We start from the raw sequence: 21027 nt of genomic DNA, 5'->3' as shown, positions 1-21027 counted from the left end.
TCCTTCACTCGTATACTTTCGGCCACCTAAGAAACCTGCTTTGCCTGGCATCTATTATTACCCGGCTTGCTCGCGGCTTTCTTGCACGAAGCGGCCGAGCTAACTTTCGGCTTGTTCTGAAATGTTGATTTCCCCCTCTCTCGCGTATTAGTGCTTGTTTCATCTAGCACCTTTTGGACCAGTGCACCGCTCTCGATTCAAGTGCAGGCTGCGAAAGCCCGCGAAGCGAGAAAAACACACAAGCTGTGATGCGTTGTTTCCAGAGGCCGTTTATTATTGTACGTGTGGAGTTTCTGTTCTACATCTGGGTTTCGCGCGCGTTCATTTTGGATGAAGCGCGGTTTGCTATTACGACCGCACTTCACTCTCCCCCGTATTTTTGTTTTTGTTGTCGCTGGTACCTTTAGATCACCCAGAGAACACCAGCAATAATTGAATAGTCTTGGAGAGCGAAGGCACCTCCCACACGCTTCCGGCTGTCATCGACCGCCTTTGTTTTGATTTCACTTTTTTTTCTTTTTCCTTGTACAAAAAAGAAAAAGAAAAAACACCTTAAACAAGAAAAAGAAACACCCACAGCGCAAAAATCATCTGGACGATTGAATTGGTGCATCACCAATTCATTTGTCCGGATGATTTTCGCGCTGTGGTTGTTTCTTTTTTCTTGTTTAATGTGTTTTTGTTTTTTAACATTGCCGTGATGCAGCAATGTAAAAACCTAATGTTTTGTTTTTACATTGCTTTCATGTTTTGCATTTTACGATGCAGCAATATTAAAGCAAAACATAAGGTTATTCTTTATTGGGACATCACGTTTCGAGGCTAATTAACGCGTTTAGGCGTAGCATACGACCGCTGAGCACCTACCTGCCTGCGTGGTGCCACTATGAGTCTCGGGACGTCACGTGACCTTGAAATCAATCGTCCAGGTACCCCGAATCTTAGGAGTGGGTCATCTTTTTTTTAGATGTCTGTTCGACAGAAGAGAATATGACGAGAAAAAAAGTTTGGGCTTCGAGGCTAAATGCATCAATATCGCCAACTCGTTAAATTGGCGTTATTAAAAAAAAAAAAAGTTTTTTTTTTTAAATATTAATTATTCTGAAGGCGCATTCTTTTTAGGCGGTCGAATGCGGTAGTCCTTTCGTCCAAACCACGCGCGCCGATGGGTCTGTGGGTTTGTTTGCCTTCGAGCGCGTGGTCGGTAGGAATTTCGGAGAGTACGTGTTCTCGACTCCGCCTCTCGGATAAGAAGTTGCGAGTTGGGACCGAACTGCCCGTGGGCAAGCCTTGGAAGCTTGTTGCGTGCCTCTGTGTGTGCGTCAGCTTCGATCGTGGTGCGCACACAGACACACACACACTCATCGTCGCTCGGGAGATTTTGAAACTCGGCCTTGACATTCGTGTGGCTCGAGGGCTGGCGTGACGTCACTTGGGGCAGACGTGGCGTGGCGGCATTTACGGTTTGTTTTCCTGCCTGCCGTCTACGCTTCGTTCATGCCCCCAAGCCGAGGGTGCAATGGAATTGACGTACTCGTTTGGACCAATCGCGCGTCTATCTTTCCCCACGTGACCGTGCTCTCATCCATATACCTGCGCGAGGAGAGGGGGGTCAGGTGATGGGAGGTAGGCGATTGACACATGTTCGGCGTACCGCTGCTACTATCGTGTTCTATTGATTTTTATTCCGTGCAGCCGTTGCTGGTGTGTGGAGGAATGTTTGGTGAAGGAAAGTAACGTCTTTTTGGGCTGACGTGATTTGATCCGATGGCAATCAATTCATCGAACGACGTTTCATCGACACGCGATGTTTCATCGACAGATTGTTTTATCGACGAATCGTTTCATCGACAGCTCAGATTACTTTTTTTTCCTGTAATTAACTGCATAAGACTGTCGCCGCGAAGCAGCGTGTACGGGTCGGTCAGGTGGGTTAACTTTTTTGTAATAAAGCGCCGCATACCGTCGGCGTGAACGCAGGTTGGGGTGGGGGGGAGAGAGAGAGGGAGGGGGAGGGGAGGTAGGTAGGTAGGTAGGTAGGTTAACACGCACCCCAGTTATACACGCGTGACGAAATGTCCCTACAGCGTGCAAGTCGCGTAACGAGTATCGACGAAACGATCGTGTCGACGAAACGTGTGTCCACGAAAAGTAATGCCACGAAATGAGTTTCGACGAAATGATAGGGATAGCCGTGTCACTGGGTGTGGGCGTTAATTCGGGCTGCTCTATTCAACAGCTCGATGTACCGTCTTCGCTGGACTCTCCTTTTCGGCCATTCTCCCGCTAAATTAGGAGCGGCCGACGCTACGCGCGAGCTAGTGGGCCCAATCACGCAGCGTCAGAGCGCAAATCACGGGGCCTTTCCTGTTTGTGGTTGGTTCGGCTATGTTAGAACACGTATACAGAACCACGACGAGCACTTACGATGGTGCGCTTTTGACGCTCTGATTGGTTCCAGCTCGTATAGCGTCGTCTGCGCCCGGAATCGAGGTGAAACGGACTTCCGAAACACGCCCTCTGCGCGCTGCCATCTTTGTCTTGTCCAGCTCGCTTGCACCTTTGCATTTAATTGCATTATAATCTTTGTCTGCTGGGCTGTGCAGCACCTTCTGCCGCTGAGCATGCGCCGTAGCTCTGTTGTGCAGCATATATCAGACGCTGCGCATTCGGCCACCGCCCGATGACTCAGCATGTCTTACTCGAAGATGTTGCGCTTGAAAGATGGGCTTCTCCGCCGTTTTGTAGAGTTAGGTGCGTTGTGTAATTTTTGAACAGTTGTCTAAATAGTTTCTGCTAACGTTGTAGACGAATTCCCTAGAGGTTCTTGATATTCCTAAAAATCAAAAGCGAAGGTGGAACATTGAAACTTGTCTTCAAGCGTCTCTTAAAAATATTTCAAATTAAAAAAACAACGACGCTCGAGGGTATCGGTGAGGTCTTGCCGTGTTTGTTCAGACTGGGGAGGAACGCTTCGCAGTCTCCGTATAGCCGGGTTTTCCGCCGTCGCGTTCGCCTAGTCCAATGTTTGTTTTGGGTTCAAAAGGGAAAGAGACGACTAGCTTTCAAATTGGATTTCGCGTGCCATCTGTCCTCTAGGGTTGTCTCTGAGGACCCTTCCCCGCTTCTGGAGTGCCCAAGAACTCAAAGTGAGGACGAAATTGTCTCGGTGCACTTACGAAGACAACTTGGTAGATGTACGGCGACGAGACGCATGTCAACTCGTGCGTTGCAATAAAGTCTGGGGGACATGTAGCCACGCCTCACGCTGTTTTTTTTTTTTTTTTTTTTTTTTTTGCCTGGTTATGTTTGCTTTCGCGGTCTCTGTCGCCGAATGGCATGCGTGATACTTTTGATGGCAAAGTAAACTGACGTGATAGCGCGGCGATGGCTATCCGCCGCGCTTTTATTATGCATGCATAAAGATAACATCCCGTGTCAACCAAGACGTATTGTTTCTGTTAAGTGGAAATGAAACCTCTGTTGTTGTTGTTTTTGTTACAACAAACCTAACATCGTTCGTTTTTTTTTTTTTTTTCTTTTTTGCTTGTGTGTGCAAAATCGGTAGTGCTGAACAACGCAGAGCGTTGGTCTCTTAATGATGTCGAACATTCAGCACTGGGCTCTTGTTATCTTGGTGGTGGCGTGTCGTATATGGAAGGGTAGATATGCGGAGATGTTGACTCTTTCGTTTCGATGTACCTTATTGCGATCTCGTGCATGGCATACAGCATACATGAATCCTTTAACGCTTATGTTTTTTTCTCATAGGTGTTAGTGCTAATTCTAGACGGTGGGCGACCTGTTATATATACTCAGGACCTAGCAGTTTCCATCATTGTGCATAAGACCCAATGACCACTCTTATGGCCCTGAGGGTATTGGCAACTTTCAGCGACGGTGGTACCTCGGCGTGAGAATCGCGCCCCCTAGCTTCTGGACGATCGGCTTCAAATCGCAGGTGCTTGCTTAGACCTTCCTGACTTGAAAGTAGGAGGCAAAGCTCTGATATCGCTCGTATTTCACAAAAGATTTGCTGGCGCGTCGCAGACCCAACCTCGCGTAATTAGTTCTACGACGGCAAGGAGGATAGAGCCACCTCGGTGGCTCCGAGGCGAGAGCGTCGGCTTACGGATCCCCATGTGGCGGGTTCGAATCCCAGCCGAGGTGCCCGCAATCTGACGGAGGCTTATTGCGGAGAAGGCGCCGTGTAATCGAGCTTTTGGTTGCACGTCAAAAGATCCCCAGGTGGTCGAAATTAATCCTCAGTCCTCCGCTGGGGCGTGCCAGATGCCCTCGTAGGCTTGGCACGTAAAACCCCCAAATTTGGCAAGAAGGATAGAAGGGTAGGAGAGGGCACGTCAGCCGCGTTGCCTCCACAAGCCATGTTCCCTTGACGCCTCGTTTCTTTCTAATTTTTCTCCTTACTCTCCTCACTTATCAGGCCAACGTGACCACGTCAAGTGACAGTAGCTAGTCTTCGTCTAGCTTTGGTGTACTAGAATACACCACAGCCTAGTCTTCGATCTGATAAAACCTACCGGACGCAGCGCGCGCAAGCCTGCAGGGAATCCTCCTACAATCAACCATCCATCTTGCACGTGACATGTCACGCGCACCAATCGCCAGACAGATCTGCGGTCACGCTGGGCACAAAATCGTTTAAACTTTTTATGACTAGGCTTCACCAATATTGCAACGTGCCCCCTCCTAGTACTGATAACCTCCTTGTACAACGGTCATCCAGATGACAGCCATCTTGATAGGAACTGGCGCACCCCCTGAAGGCCGGGAAATTCGCGACTCGATAAATGTCCCGAAAAAAAACTTATCACGCGAATGTATTACCCCAGGGCGAGGAATACATGCATACATTATATACCTGCGAAATTTGGCGCCCCGTGGGAAATATTTTTCCAAACCCACGTTTCGCGAAATTTGCGATTAACCGAGCTCGCAAAGATAAAGTTGTTAACAGTATACCCGCAAGCAGCGTATACTTCGCGCATTACCCTAAGGGAGCAGAATAGGAGTGCTAATTAGTAGGTCCCAATCGTCAGTGACCTAATATTATCGAAGCGCGGTGGGGGCTCGTAGCAGCCTTAATTTTCTTCTGTCGGAATCATTTCCGAACAGAGTCGATTCATCTTCCTTCAACTTTGGACACCTTCTAAACGACGGAATATGACGCGCAGGCCAGCTCCGAACGGGCCAGTCGGGATGTGCCTCTCTGCGCGGCATCGCGGTCGAACGGGGTGTGATGGACAGCTTGTGACCGCTGACGACGAGGACGACGAGAGGCTCCATCAGTCGAGTATTCCTGGAACTTTTGCGGTCTGCGTATATCCTCAGGATCATTCGGTCATTGCGTGCTCGAAATAAGTGGCAATTTCGAGCGACTATATTTTCCTAGTTTGCGCGTAGATTTGATATTTTCAATACTGTGAAAACTTCAGTCGAGTTGTATTTCGAAAGGTCCCAAGCCTGTCGATTGGACGGAGCCGGTGTCTAGCTTAAAGGCCTTTAATTAAGGTAGACGAAGCAGTATAGCCGTTTATACTTTGCACTCTACTCAAGAACCTGTGCCGCCAATGATGATGATGATGAAGCTCGCTGTTCGTTACACGAGTATTGCGGTAGGTGTTCATTCGAAGCACTATTTTTGATTGTTACACATAACTTATGCATGCGTCCTTTCGAGTTGTGCAACACTTGCGCTGTCTCGTGTATGCATTCAATTCGCTCTGTTCAGCGTCTGGCTCGTCTAGCACGGTTCATCGGTGATGCGGTGTGGTATATCACGGTCTGTCGGTCGCGGTTTGGTGGTACGCGTTGTTATAAAGGGACGGTTCAACTCGCTGAAATATGCACTCGTTAAAAGGTTTGAAAAGCGCGAGCAAAGCGAGGACAAAGAAGCCACGAACACTACGGGACAAGTGCGTTTTACACATTTTCATTAGTATGGATCAACGAGTCTAAACCCAAGTTTTAATGCATACACAATCAAACGACCGTGGGTTGAGGAGACTCAACTGCCCAGAAATTTTTAACGCCTCCCACATTGACAACCATGGGAAATTAGTGCGGCTTGTGTCGCCAGAAAGTTGGTTTAGTTTCTTGGTTGGCGGACCAAAAGTTTGTCGTGCTTGTGGCGCTGTGCGAAAACACTCTTTCGCGATCTGATTTGAGGTTATTTCGCCCGAGACGCGGGTAAACAGAAGGAACGACACACGCGGGTGCTCTACTTCGAACAGGTCTTTCTTTGCTCTAGTTGTGTGTTCGTTCGTTTTGTTTTTGTGTATTAAGTAGACAAAAATCCCGATCGTTCATTGTTGGTTTTGAGTGATTGAGAGCGGGAGGAAGTCGGTTTGAAAGCGAAAGTTTGTGGGAGAGAAGTGTGAAGATTGCGTGCGCATTTTTGTGTGCGCGCGGACACAAACACGCCTTGAGTATACTCTTTCGATGTTAACTCGTGTGGGTCACTTCGTGGGCTGTTGTTTTGTACGTTTCGGTTTTCTTTTTCTGAGGTTCCGGTTTGGAACCGGAACCCGATTCTATTGTGTGCTCTTGCGGAAAATGGAGCAGTTTTTGTATACACAACGAGACGTCGTGGGTTGATGCACTTGTGCTTCGTGTTTTCAAGAAACCTTGTTTTTCTGTTATCATTTTTTTTTTAAGCGTTGTGGAATGCGATTTGAAAGAGTGGCGAACGCCTTCCTTTTGTAGGCTGGGTGGTGAAGTGAAAGGAATATATTTTTGCTTCTGAAGTAACATACATTTCGGTGCATAATTCACGGGCTGTGTGCACACTAAAGGGGTGGTTTCAACACTGTTTTATTCAAACTCGTGGCTGAGTACTCGACGCATTAAATGGCCAACTATATACGGGATCCACTATGCGAACATTAGCAACACAGTGCAGTTAGAAATTAACTTGAGGCCATTTGTTCTAACGAATACGTGATGCACCTGAAAAATGCTTCGCGCTCGCCGAAACGATTATATTTTTCGTAGTTTGCTCTGAAAACGTATAGGAACAGCCGCTTTTGTATACGTCGAATCAATACCATATTGTCTCACCAAGTAAGCTTTTTCATCTTTGACTGCCAAGTTTTGCGCACATACATACATGCACGCATATTTATTTATGATCAAAATAATGCAGATAAATATTGCTGGCTCACGAAAGCCTGCATTTTGCTCGTATGGGTGGGGCCAGGCAACCATAACACTTGTGTGTATGTTTACACAGCTGGAAGTTAGCCTCAATGGGCATCTGGCATCTCAGCTGTAGATGAGAAATGTAGCTATGCGGTACAACCGCTAGCCTGGGGTCCTTAACGTGCATCACGCATTGTTTCTTTCCCCTCTTTTGTCTACGAAGGGGGGGCCTCTTGAGTGAGCGAGGTTGAATCCTCATACACTCAAATGTAGGCTGTTCCTCGTGCGGCTATTCCAAAAGCTCTCAGCGAAGTTCATTTTCTTTATATATATATAGAAACGTGACTGTTTTCTCTCATAACTATTCAAGAAGAGAGAGCCCGTCTGTTCGGACGAAGAAAAGCGCAGCTTGTTGCCAACGTTCCGAAACCACTTTCCACCGAGCGTGGGGGGTGGGCAATATTTTCTCCGAGACGCGCTTCGTGGTTTGCGTTTGCAACACCCCCTCCTCGAGTCGGTTTTGCCTAAGAAAAACAGATTGACCAGGTTTCTTTAACTAAGGCACCGTGGAGCGTTGCATATATGCCCTGTGTTGTTTCTGCGTCAGCGTGTGCCGGTTATTATCGGATCCGCGGGGGCCGTTCTTAGCGACGGCGAACGCGTGCAGCGGTATACCATGCGTCCATTCTGCAGACTCTCAAGAAACGCGTTTCTTTTACAGTCATTGGCCGAACGGGAAAAGGGGCAGGACGTGTCGTTCGAGCGCCCGGCCTCCACAGCACGCGCTCCATGCCTTCCGTGGTGCTTTTTGACAGCGCGCGGTTGCTCGACGTGATCGAGACGCAGAAACGTTGTCGACCGTAGTAGGAAGCCCGCGCTGGAGGCGGGACGAGTGAGAGCTCCTCCCTACCGTTCTCACCACGTCGGTGACTACAAAGGCGTCTGCAAGTACGGCTTATGGGCGCCGCCATCTTGCTTCTGGTGGGGGTAGATCGTCTGATTGTCATGCATTGCTGAGGCCGTGGGGGCGGTCCATATCACATGAGCAAATGACGTTTTAGCGAACAGCGCCATTTTAGCGAATCAACGTTTTAGCAAACAACGGGGGCGCGCGTTAACACCCACCCCCGCGCTGCGTTGACGCCGCTTCGCGGCGGCAGTCTGCGGCGGATCATTACGAAATTGTTAACCCACGTGGCCCACCCGAAAACACCGCTTCGCGGCGGCCGACCGTTCGCTAAAGTGCCCTTCCATGAGAAGTCGGTGTTTGCTAAAACGTCCTTCGACCAACTGAGTCTAGGGGTACGCCTCAGCAATGCTCGTCTATCGGACGATCTACCCACACCAGACGTAAGATGGCGGCGCCCATAGGCCATACTTGCAAAAGTCTAGCATTTGTTTCTTGTTGGAAATGTAGAGGTTTTTTTTGGCAAAAATCGGCAAACTTCGATTTCTTCGTTTTTTTTTTTCTTTTTTTTTTCTGTACTGCAGGTTTTGTTAGGAGGGGGGAAAGGAACAATGGCAAAGACACGGGAATGTACGCAGTATTCAGACGATTGAGGAAAATCATCTCGACTTTGCATGAAGAGCATCGGGTGTTGGACTCTACAAACACAGTCTTTCGATAAGTAGTGAAATTTTGTTAACGTTCTTAAAAAAAAAAATTATGAAAAGGGTTGTTGTCTTGGCATATAACTGCATTAGCCTCGCATAATAATAATAGAAAAGATTTGCGACGTACAGATTTTTTAAACGGTGCTAGGCGACATCTCTGCGAAATTTCAAATTTTGGAAAGAAAAAAATTATGTGGTAGTTTATTTAGAATTTTAGAAAATGATTACCAATGTCTGGGCAATATAACAGCAAACATATAATGTTTTAATATGTGTGCGTGCATGCGCTTATTTGTTTTTTCGTTACCCTTCACCAGGGGAGTGCAGCTCATTCTCAATTTCCGCGCAAGCGCATATAATATCCGAACTTCAGTCGAACCCTTTGCCGAACTTGGGAGTTTAAAAAGCCGAACCATTTCGAATTCGAACCGTGGCCGGCTTGGGGGTGGTTAAAAACGACCCTCTTGTCGTTAGACGGTTAAAAACGATCGGCGGCCGACTCGCTGAGCGTCTTCCAGGATGCGTGCCTGGCGCGCCTTCCAAATATATAGGGGCTCGTTCATTTTGCTGTCGTTCGAGTTGAAAGCAGGAGGGGAACGGGCACAACGCGGTTGCGACAAGAAAAGATAATCTCGCTGGTAGCCCGGAAGGAAGTCGGACGAACTCTCTGTCCGTCGCTGAGGTCCTTGGAATACTTTGGCACGCCGTCCCAGACCAGTTCGCAAACATTGAAAAGTTTGTTTGCGAACTAATCTATTTTTTTTTATTAGTTTGTTTATCCGTCCTTGCACTTTCCCGCTAAATTTAGCGGAAAAATGACCTCACGTAGCACGAAACGCCACGACCTGACACCGTGATCCCACGTCACGTGAGCACCTAAAGTTACGTGGGGAGGGCTATCGATTAGGACCGCATGCCCGACTTGGCGCATCCCAATTCAAAACGTAATGAGCGACTTTCGAGAAGTTTCGACGGGGATATATGGCCGCTGGGGACTCCGTTCATCTCCATGAATTCGCGGGCTTTGTTGGTCGCCATTTTCTCGTCGAAAACTTTCAAAATTTCTTACGTCTTTTCTATCGGGTAACGGTACTTTCTTAAAAGGTCCCTAACCCGCTAGCCCTACACATTGAAACGAGACTGAGCATTCCGCAATGCACAATTTATTTTTGAGGTGAGAAAAACACGGCTCTTTTCTCCTGAGCACCGGGCACTTTGTGAACGACAGAGTTTATAACTTCCCTTTCTTGGAATGTTCTTGCGCACGGTGTGGTTTCGGGACAATATCGATCTAGATCTTGCCGGCATTTTCTCCTCTGTTTTGCCCTGGTTACTGTTTCGTCAAAATCGCCGTGATCATTTGCGAATTCTGTGGATTCGTTTCTTTTTCTTCGTCGCATAATCGACTTTCTCATTAACCCTAATGTCCTGTGGCTTGCCAGGATATAGGTGCATAGTGTCGTGCGTGACTAAGGATTTGGGAAGGTTGTCTAGGCCAATGTTGTTGTAACGTGGAGTCGTGTGATTTCTTGCCAGGAGAAACCGAAGGTAACGCGAGCTGCGGGACCTGGTGGGTAAATACGAGAGAGCCATCCAAGAGGAATCTCGGACTAACCGTCCTTCGCGGTTCGTCTGGGGCTTCGAATGTCATGAGGCGTATTCTTGCTCGTGAGAAAGGTGTGCTGCGCGTCTACCCGACACCCGTCACGGGTCCCGTGTTCATCACGTCTAGGGATGTCAGGGAGGTCGACCAAGTTTGAATGTTTCGAACTTCCAACAAGATGTTCGATGAAAGTTCAGGTTCAAAATGTTGTGCGCATGCGCGAATATTTCGAAGCGGACTGGACACCACCTGCCGGAGGAAAAGTGCAATATTTGATGGGTGTATCGCGTTAAAAGTACCTATGTTTGCTTTTGTTTCGTGTAAATATTTGTAGTCATTTTATAGAATAAGTTGCTTTGTGAATTATCTATTTCCCAAAATTGGAAATCTTCGCTTAGAAGCCGGGCGAAACACTATCAAAGAGTTCGAAAGTTCTTTTAGGCTAGGTGGCACAAGCTGCCGCCCAATATAAAGGGTACAGCCGTTATAATCTTCCATCCATTGGTTCGACAAAAGTTCGCAACCTTCCTAATCGCATCCTCGACTTTTGGTCCCAAAATTCCAATGGCGTCCTCCTGGTGCTGCCCCGACGTCGCACGCACTTTCGGACTCTCTTCTATTTCGACGCGTGATGACGCGACTTTGGCGCGCTGTGGCCTGTCAATGTCGTCATTTTTTTTTTTTTTTTTTTTTTTCTTCCTCGTGTCGTTGGGTTTGTAAGCGATCCTTCGGACGGCATCCGCGGAATGTCCCGCTTTGGGAGTCCGAGTCGCCAGCGCTCTTGGCACGGCGTCAAGGCTACGTGCGCGAGCGGCCAGGTTGGGCGAACTTCTTTTTTTTTTTTTGACCGGCGACGTTGCCTCGACGGCGCCTGGACCGAGGTCTCCCCCGCCATTTTTCTTCTTTCTCGAGCTGTTCCAGCCATTCAAGCGGGTCCCATGCGTACAGCCATTCTCCTGGCCCTGCTTCCCGCTGTCGCCATTTTCGGGTGGCACGACCGACATCGTCAGCAGCACCTATCTTTACGCGCGTTTCGTCATTTATTTGTGACGATCCTCTTTTGATCATCGGCAGTATGGGGCATAACAAGCAATGGAAACCGACTTAACGGCAGACTGCCAGTGCGTTTCTTGCGGACGGAGGTGTGTTGGGTTGCCCTTCATATGTAGTTCTCGCACAACCCGCCAGACGGCGCTCGTTACCCAGATGAAAACAAAATGGCTAGGTGGCATAAGCTACCGCCCGATCCAAAGGGCTCAGTCGCATTCATCCATCCATCCAAGAAAGCCCTTTACGGTGGTACTTTACTGTAAAGGGCTTCGCCCTACCGTTGCTCAAGGTGACGCCGATTTAGTACAGGCGTTGGGTTTTTAAAGGCAGCGACGGAAAAATAAAAGACTTCGGGAAAGCGGAAGTCACAAAATGCAGGTTATCGACTGGTGGCATACGGAGTGAAGGATAAAGCTTATTAATGCGAACGGATTAACTGGGTCCTATGGAGCGAGCTGACGTCATCAGTTTGAAGCGCGAAAACGGCACCTAGTTTCCCCGATCCCAAAGGAGCGAAGTAAAGCTGATGGATTTCGCCTTCGGTTCCATTGGCTGGCGCGCGTCGACGGGGCTCCCATTGGCCGCTGCGCTCGTTAGTTTCCACGGCCGCTCACCCCATGGCGCTGCGTGTCGCCCAGGGGAGCACGCGCGCTGTCCGGCGACGATAAGTACGCAGCAGACGACAAAGGGAGCGGACGAGCGGCTTGCATGCTTTCGCATTCACAACTCATAAGAAGTGCTTAGCTGTACCTCGAGCTTTTTCTTTTTCTTTTCAATCCGTAGGGCGAAAAGTGCTCTCACCGGGTTACACCGTCACCACCTGGAATATAACTTTCGGTTGTGGTGAGATTGCTCGTGCTTAGCGGCGATAGGCTTTGCCCTTCTCCATTGAATCAAAGTTTATTCGTAGTTAATGGTTGGATTTACAAGATTTGGTTATAGTAGAGTTCCTGTATATAGCTACCTACCGTAGCAGAGTTGCGCATTCAGTCTCGGCGGGTGGCCGTAGCGCCGGCTTTCCTGCGCGCCCTGGATGCTTTGCTCGTCACGTGACTAAATTTGGCGAATAGCGGCGCCGCGCGCGCCGCCGCGAATGGAAATTAGTAAAAGAGGAGAAGGCTAAAGCACGGGAGCATACGCCGGGGCGCGAACAACGTCGGCGGAGCGACCGTAAAGGTGGCTTTCTTGCACGGCGCCGTATGCTTTGCTCCTCACATGATAGATCTCGGCGAATAGCGGCGTGGCGGCGCGGGGAAAACAAATGCGCAACTATGCTCCCCTTTTGAAGGAGCATAACGAGGAACGTTCGGTTATAGGTGGCGCGAGCGCCGCACCCGGCCGAAAGTGTTCATCGGTATCCATCCAGGTATACGCTGAAACCCTGGTGGCGAAAGATTCTCATAATCACTTATAACTTCCTTTAAACTTTAAAGACAGAATCCGCATCGACAAAGACAGAATCCGCATCGTCATCATTACCACCATCACGTCGTAAGCTAGGTGGCTCAAGCCAACGTTACTGCTCAAGCTACCCCCCTTAATAAAGGGTCGAGCAAGGGTGCAGCCGTTGGCGACCATGCATCCATCCATTGACTTGTATGGCGCGTAGCGTCGGCTACGGTTCATCGTTCGATGAGGCGGAGTATGTTGCCTTTCTCGAACTTGTTTCATTTTAATACGGCAATCTCCGTTTTATAAATTTTTCCGTCTCCTTTCCAATCTTGCCCTTTTGGCTTGCCTTCTGTCTTTAGTCCTGTCCCTCCAAGTTTCCTTGTTATTCTCTTTTTCTCTTAGTCTCTTTTTCTATGCACTTCTTTTTTTTTTTTTTTTTTGCAGCTCGCACTGTTCGGTTGTTCACTCCTTTGGTTGCTTCCTTGTTTGTTTCTTTTTAATGAGGTAAAGAAAGGAGAGAGGGGGGAGGGGGTTGTTGAGCTTCAACTATTTGTCGTTTTCTTGAAGTTTTTTACAACAAAAGAGGCCTCGCAACGTAACTGACGCCGACGCGTCAAAGTCGATTTTTTGGCGACATCCGAAGATTCTCACGCAGTACAGACGACTTATTCCGAATCACGTTTTGTAGTGGCCGCGTTAAGGGGTTAGTTAACACGTGTTGTAGTATGAGAGTTTGTTAACAAGCCCCGTTTCGACAGGTCTGTTTTTACAGTTAATATGGGACGAACCTCTCGCGAGCATGACACAGTTGGAGCCCATGCCGGGGTTCGACGTTGCGCCAACTTTACTGCGCCCAACATTCCACGCATGTCTTGTAACTCGCGGCCAAAGCCACACGCCCGACTATCTAATAGAGAGCACGGACGTTCATTAGCGTTTACTGCCAAATTATGCGCCTAATTACGCGATTATGACCGGGGACTGTAACTGACTCGGCCATGTGTTGCGTCACATTGCCCCCTTTCCCTCTTCATCTGTTTTTGCGCAGAACCTAATCGAGGTCGTGTGCACTAATTCATATTGCACGTGACTCGAAAGCGCCGGATGGCTCGCTGAGAAAGACAGCTTGGCACTCTCGATAAGTTGTAATTGGCGCTTCTGAGTATTGTTTACGCGTTAACCGTCAGCATAGGACGCTTAAGGAAGTCCGTGTTGCCAACGGAAGTTGAAGATATATTCTAACTGTAATTTCAGTAATACGGGCTCGCTTTCTGTTACCCAAGTCACTTAAAACAAAGCGTTCGCCTTTCCTGCAAATGTAACCTTCGTTTTTATTATTTTTTCTTTCTTTTTTTAAGAAAATGGCTTATGTAGTCACTTTTCGACTCCGTGTAGTCGTCTTCTCCGTTATTTTATTTCCTCCGTGTTTCAGGGTTTCAAATGACATCTTGTCTCATTTTTTTTAGGCGTTAATTTTTTTGAGCACGCAGCTGGGTGTTTGACACTCTCCTTGTAGGAAGCGACCTGAGCTAGTGAGTGCCAGAATTATTTTATTTATTAGGATATTCACTGGCAGGATTAGGGCTTTTCCTTTGGATCCCCGGTGATCTAGCACGCGCTCACTGCCTCACGAGACACGCCGGAGTGCTCTTGGCGGTGGGAAGTTTGCGCTCGAGGCGAGACGAACTGAAATACCTGCTTGCCGTTTTCATCCTGCCATTGAAGATAGCTGCCATCGCGGGCTCACTTGGGGCAGACACGCGGCTGTCCGTCGGCGGTGGGTTGCCGAAGGCAAAACTTGCGCAAACTTAGCGAGAAATCCAAATCGGACCCGCCTTTCGCACGCGCGTGCTTCCCCGTTGCCTGTTCTAAGTTTGGACGCGTCAACCCAACCAGTCAAATGTGCAACCGCACTAAAAAAAAAAAGAATATTGCGGCGAGTTTGTTGTGTTTCGCCAGTTTCCCCCTAGGTGCCGCCACTGGCGCGCGCGAGTGTAGTCTCGCTTTCTCGCACCAGGGGTCGCCACGTGTTGTGACACAATGTTGCTGGGGTTCGAAGGGTACCTGCGCCGCGCGTAAACTTTTTTTTTTTTGCAGACAGGCTAGTCACGGTCTCTGCTCAAATGGTCCGTGGTAATGATTTGACTCGGTGCTGGCGTCCTCATGAGAGAATGAATGCCCGAATGAAATACAAAAAGTTGAGAAGCAAGCACTACTTTGTTTTAAAGATGTGAGGAAAAGAAAAAAAAAAAAAAAAGAGGCGGGAGAACAACTTGCAGATGTTCTGGAAAAACGATGGCGAGCACCTCATTTGTCTGTTTTATGTGTTTCATTTTACTTGTGGGCGGGGGTGGTAGTTTATGGGCGTAGTTGTACCGTTAGAATACACTCGAGGAAAAAAAAAAACTCTTTTTTCCTAATTTTTGAACGAGGAAATGACAGGACCGTCTGAAATTCCAGGATGATGTGCTGAGAATGTTTTTGTTTTTTTCCTTGTTCGGAAATGTTGAGGCGTGTCTCGAAGAAGTCTTTTGTAGCTTATTCTGGTTCTACGCTTTAAGCACCCACTCAACGCGTTGTAAAGCAAAACTGTCACGCGTAATAAAAACAACAACAAATGGTATGACAGTTGTTTGGCCGGAGCACGGTTTGGGAGGGGTAGCTAGCGTCTTTTACATTTCGGTACGGTCGAGCGCTCCTCCCGTCTCTTCTCTGCCAGTTCGTTGGCAGCAACTTGCATTATTTATTTATTTTTCTCTGTTTTTTTTTTTTATTTTTTTTTAACAACATTCTTTATTTCGCTTTCTGTTTTGAAGGTGGTGATCTTTCGCAGTTTTTAAACGAGCGGTGTGGTTCCATTGTGAAGTCGTTAATTAGAATCGTATATCATCAGGGAACTTTGTTGAGGAACAAACAGCGATTTGTTGAGGAACAAAAAGAAAAAGACGTGCTCCCTGATTCGTTATCGCAAACTCCCTAATGGTTCGTGGACAGTGGGATGTTTCTGTCTCTTCTAGAGAGCTTTGGCGGCGCAGTGTTCGTTTTAATTGGACAGTTAACGGTTTAATGGTCCGGCGCCCGCGTTGCAGTCGGAGCGTGTTTAATGTGAAGGTTTCCCCCCCTCTTTGCTTTCTTTGTTTGGTCTGGTTCCGTGCGTCGTTACGAAGAACAAAAAAGCCGAGCGCGCGTAGCTGAAAAAAAAAAAGCTGCTCTAGATTCACGCTGTCCCCTTGTGCGCGCATGCGCGTTAGGTCCGTGTTCCGCTTGGCCGTGACCTTGAGTCAGCCATGACGGTTCCGTTACGATTGCTTTGCATCGCTCGCTGGTTTTTACTATTCCTGTGAATTTGGGTTTAGCTTTGTTAATGTGTCTGTTTGCAGTTTTCCGCTTTGTGTTTGTGTGTGTTACGACTGCGCTTAGGTCTTTTTTTTTTTTTTTCGATGTCTTACATGCATTGAAAGGCGGACATATCATGCAAGCATTGTTTTATTCGTCTAGCCTAGTCCATATATTCCGTCTGTAATGTTCCTTGCATATCCGATGCTGGCATTTATTTCGCGTGCCAGGCGTTAACATGGCGTCTGGGATCGTGAAGCGAGCTAAATTCCAATTGCCTTTCATTTTTTTTATTTTTTTTTAGTGACCGCGGTAGTTGGAGCAAGCACGCTAAAGCGGTGAGCTTATAGGCTTTAAAGCGTATGCTTCTATTCCGAGCGCCGAGAAAATTGGGTGTTCTCGGCGGCGCGTACGTTTTCCGCATGGAAAGCAACGGACGTCTTGCAGCAAAATCGTAGCAGACGACGTCCCTTCGCGGAGGCCGCCATCTCTGTCCGACGCTGCGCTCGCCGCGCCCTCTCTGCGGAATCCGCAGAGCGTCACGTGACCCGCTCTTTCCTCCTCTCTTCTAATTTGTATTTATATGTTTTCTGTTTGTTTTTGACTGTCGACTTGCCGCCGTATGGGCGAGGACCGTCTAGCGTTCGCACAGGATCATCGTTCTTTGCCGAGTGCCTGCGCGTTGGACGTGTGTGTGTGTGTGATCGCGTGCTGGCAGGGTGTCGTTCTTGCGTCGTCGAACGCAGCGTCTACCGTCGGTTCCTCGTCGTTTTCGACCGGGGTTCTGGATTGCGCGATGAGAAATGGCGTCGGACCGTAACCGTAGCCGGTCGCCGACCGCCGTCGACGACTTCGCCACGAGCGTTTGGTCATGGGCGAGCGTCGCTCTAAGGTTTCCCGAAGCCGTAGCGCGTTCAGCCTGCGAGGTGAGTGAGTGATGTTCAGAAAACTGTGACGAATTCTCTTTACGCGACCTCGAACTCGTGTTGTGGTGACCGTTTTGTTCGCACGTACTGTGTACGGCGCCGTTTTTCTTGCTGATGTTTTCTAGCCACTCCCCGGTACGATTCATATGCTCGCAGACAGCGCCTCGCTTTCAAGTTCGCAGACGACATTACTCCTGTCGACTCTCCGCTACTTTAAACTCGTCCGTCACGTCGTCTGCCGAGAGCAATGATCTTTTCTCTGGGCGACTTCACCCGTGCTATTTCCACGAGAGAATTTTTTGTACAGACGTAATTTGCGATGAACGATACAACTTGATTGGTCGACTTCGACAACGTTTCGTTGTGGTTGAAAACAATAAGTGCTGGTGGCTTCATAATATCTCTTTGGTCCGAGTTCCGTCGGGGCATACACGCGCACATCTGAACATCCGAGGTCACGTCGTGTTGTCGAGCCGGATAAATTAGATTAGAAAGGAAGTGGCTGCGAAGATGATTCATCTGTTCGTAGTTGCTAAATTTGTATGACTTCTGTCAATGTTCGTGTTAACATCATCGGTTGGGAATGGTGCGCGTTGTATTGATCTATTTTGATTTGTATTCATTTAGATTGAACGCATCGCGAAGGATGATTGGCGCTTGAAACGGAGTAATTTTTTATACGGCGATATCGAGGTGACGTATTTCGAGAAACGTGACGTGACTACTGTTGTTCCTCCTTGTCCCGACTCATTCCTGACGTTCGTATAACACTTGAAGAAAACGATGGAGGCACCCTTCGGTGCGTCACGCTGTTGCGGAATTATATTTTTTTTAATGTTTTGTGGGTTTGTTTTAAGAATTTGCTGGGTCTTCAGGCAGGAAAGGCTTCTCCCGTCCGTAGATATACAGAGCACAGGCTTTGAAGTATCTACTAGAGTTCTAGAGGTGTACAAAGGCTGTTTCAAATCCAAGTCCAATGTCATCCCTAACTTCAACACACACAAAAAAAAATAATAATATGCAGATTTTTTTTTTTTTAGCACACTTGAAGGTTGCGATTAATGCACCGCCATTTGATTTGAACTGCTACTCGCACCTCTACTTTAAATACATTTTTTGTCATGTGTCGTTCCAACAGAGAAAAAAAAGAAAGATACAAACTTTTACCCTCTCTGTGTTTCTGAGAATAGAAAATAGGGTTGGTTTTTTCAAGCTCTGCTACCAGTTTCACACTGCTGAGGTCCAACAGCCCATCTCCCCTTGCTGCATCGGTTAGCTTCGAGTTTTCGGCACACTGCTAATTCTAAAGTGCACTACAGATCACCTAAACATCAAGGTAACATGCCTTTTGAAGCATTAGTTTGCTGTATATGAAACAAACTCTACACTCTTACAGGTTTTCATACAGTTGGAAAGAGATACGTCTGACTAAGTCTTTTGTCTTGTTAAAAAAAAAAATAAGATAAAAACTCGAGAAACACGGCAAACCATGTCGAACAAAAGACACAGAAAGATGCGCCTGTGGAACAAAGGCGTTCAGGAGCTTAGTCGCAACACACAAAAGAGACGACGGAGTTCACAGTTCAGTAAAGCTGGAGGTATGTCAAGTACTGATACTTATTTTTAGAATGTTTGAACTTCATACGTGGCTGTTTCTTTCCTACCGTAAAATACCACCGAAGTGCCCACTTCATTCAAGTGCCCATTATTAACGTCTTCCAAACTTGAGAATGCTGAAAATTATACATTAAGCACCTGGTTCGACCGGACAATCGCCCAGGTCTAGATTAATCCGGTTTTCATTGAAAGTGATGGGTGCTCCCCTGGTATTTTACAGTAGTTTTAGTGACCTTACAATGTGTATCATGTTGAATATTTGCTGCTTGCCGTTGTGGGAACGGGACTACATTCACTTCCAGATTGTGCCAAGAATTTGTTGCAAGTGCTCTCTCCCATCGCCGTGCATTTTTTACATATGAGTATATACATAGAGAAGAAGTTGACATATGTCTTTGCATTTGGGGATACTTGGACAGATAAATAATATTGAATAGTTTAGTAAGCCTGTCTGTATAGCATTTACTGCATTCGCTTGACAAGCATGATTAGATGATGTTGGAACAGCTCTACACCCACCCATCTCTGTGGACCCCCTGATTTTTCTCTCCAATCTAGAGAAACATCTAGGGAAGTTTGACTACATCTTAAGAATCAGTCTTTATATGGGTCGTAACATTACACTGCTGCGAATGGATCGAAGACAAAGCAGACTGACAATGATGAACATGCAAAGCCCAGACACTGCTTGCTGGATGGACCAGTTGTGGATAATGTATCCTGGCTTTCATCTTATGGTTTTTCACCAGGAACATGCAGAAAATCGATTAAACCTGTCTAAGTATTTTTATAAAAAGACATACAATCCTTGTTTTCAGTAGAAAATTGCTATGCAATAGAAGGATTGTTAGGGAGGTTGACGTTATTGTGCAATAATGGTCTCGCCTTTCTTTTTTGCTGTCACCTCGCTATTTGAGCGACCCACATGTGGCTCTGGTTCCCATAGGAAGTGGCTGGGCACTGTTTCCAAAAAATCAGTACTAAGCACGTTGTAGAAAGCAAAGAAAAATTTTTCTGGAATCGCCAGGAAGTTTAAATGCTAACAATCAATTGTTTTAATTCACAGTTTGTACAGCATGTATTTTTTAGTTATCCAATATTTGGTGCTTCCATCGCTCAAGAAGGAAATATGACACTTGCTTCAGCAGGGTTGCAAAAGGCACCCTTGAAAATATAATAGAGTTTGTTACCTTAATTAGGTTACAAATATATCTAGTTTCATTTATTCCTATATATATGGGATAGTGCCGCAGTTCCATTTAAATTTTGCCCCCCCCCCCCCCCCCCCCCCCTCCCCATTCGCTTACGACAGTGACGAGACGCTGCATCGGTGCTATGGCTAAAATATTGCATGCTTGTGTATATGTCAACAATTAAGTTACTAGTAGGGTGCAATGTTCTTTCGGTAAATACCGATACGCCCCAAAAGTTAATCACCCACCACCCTGAGCTAGTTTTGTTGAGATCACGGAAGACCTAAAGGAACCCAAATCGGGACTGACCTAAAATAAGAAAAACTCAACCTTAGCGGGAAGAAAATTTTTCATCTAGAGCTTTATTTCGCGTCAACCCGGAACACACCCCGCATCGAACCGTCTGCAGGGCTACCTTGTTCTTCGGAGCCAAGCAACTTTTCTCGTTCCCTTTTGGTATGGGTATGTTTCCTTAAAGGTCAGGGAATCAGACGCCCGTAGCAAGTTACTGTCACCCGAATGTTGTTCTACCTTAGAAAGTGTTCTAGTAATTCCTGCATTTGGACCTGGGTATACTAATTTAAATGCATTTAAGTGGTTAGTTTACAGCTCTGTTTTCGTACCTTGTTGGTTTGCAGCATCAACTTTTAACTTTTTGTCAAAACCTCCCACCCTGCCTGAAGCAAAGAGAGAGAGAGAGAGAGATTCTTACGATAGGTGCGTGCACTCGCAGGTCCAAAGTGCGGGAACAGTAACATGAGGACGGGCTCCTTGGGCTCCAACTCGCGGGCGCCGAATCCCGGCATGGGCTCCAGCGGGCCTGTGGTGGAAGTGAGCAAACACGCCAGCCGGCTGGCCACGTTGAGCCGCCTCTTCAAGCCCTGGAAGTGGAAGCGGAAAAAGAAGAGCGACAAGTTCGAGCAGACCTCGCGCAGTGAGTGGGGACGACCTCTCTGCGGGCACGGTCGAAGCGGGGATGCTTTCTACCGGCCCGTTCGCGAGCTTGTACTTCGGTGTGTTTGACTGCGTCGCAACCACATGCAAGAGAGCACAGTGGTGCCATGTGTCAAGTAACCCCAGTTTCTTATAGCATTGTGAGGATTTTTTCGAGCACACCGCGGAGGAAGGATGCTTG

The 21027-nt window shown here is 47.5% G+C and overlaps 1 protein-coding gene across 8 annotated transcripts in view; it reads left to right on the top strand.

The window, feature by feature from the left end:
- Nucleotides 1-21027, top strand: part of LOC8036928 (phosphatase and actin regulator 1) — a 103567-nt gene that overhangs the window by 37000 nt on the left and 45540 nt on the right. For 6 of the 8 annotated variants that reach the window (XM_029981704.3, XM_029981733.4, XM_040214961.3 and 3 more), the window contains one exon: nucleotides 20626-20826. In XM_029981704.3, coding sequence (XP_029837564.2) covers nucleotides 20626-20826 — 201 coding nt within the window. Of the gene's footprint in view, nucleotides 1-16742; nucleotides 17083-20625; nucleotides 20827-21027 lie in introns of those variants that run through there. The other 2 variants (XM_029981720.4, XM_040502626.2) reach the window with 2 other exon arrangements.

This window comes from Ixodes scapularis, unplaced genomic scaffold (assembly GCF_016920785.2).
Source record: "Ixodes scapularis isolate PalLabHiFi unplaced genomic scaffold, ASM1692078v2 PGA_scaffold8__174_contigs__length_109621045, whole genome shotgun sequence".
NCBI lineage: Eukaryota > Metazoa > Arthropoda > Arachnida > Ixodida > Ixodidae > Ixodes > Ixodes scapularis.
Note: the sequence above shows the minus strand (reverse complement) of the source record. Positions and strands in the feature narration are given on the sequence as shown.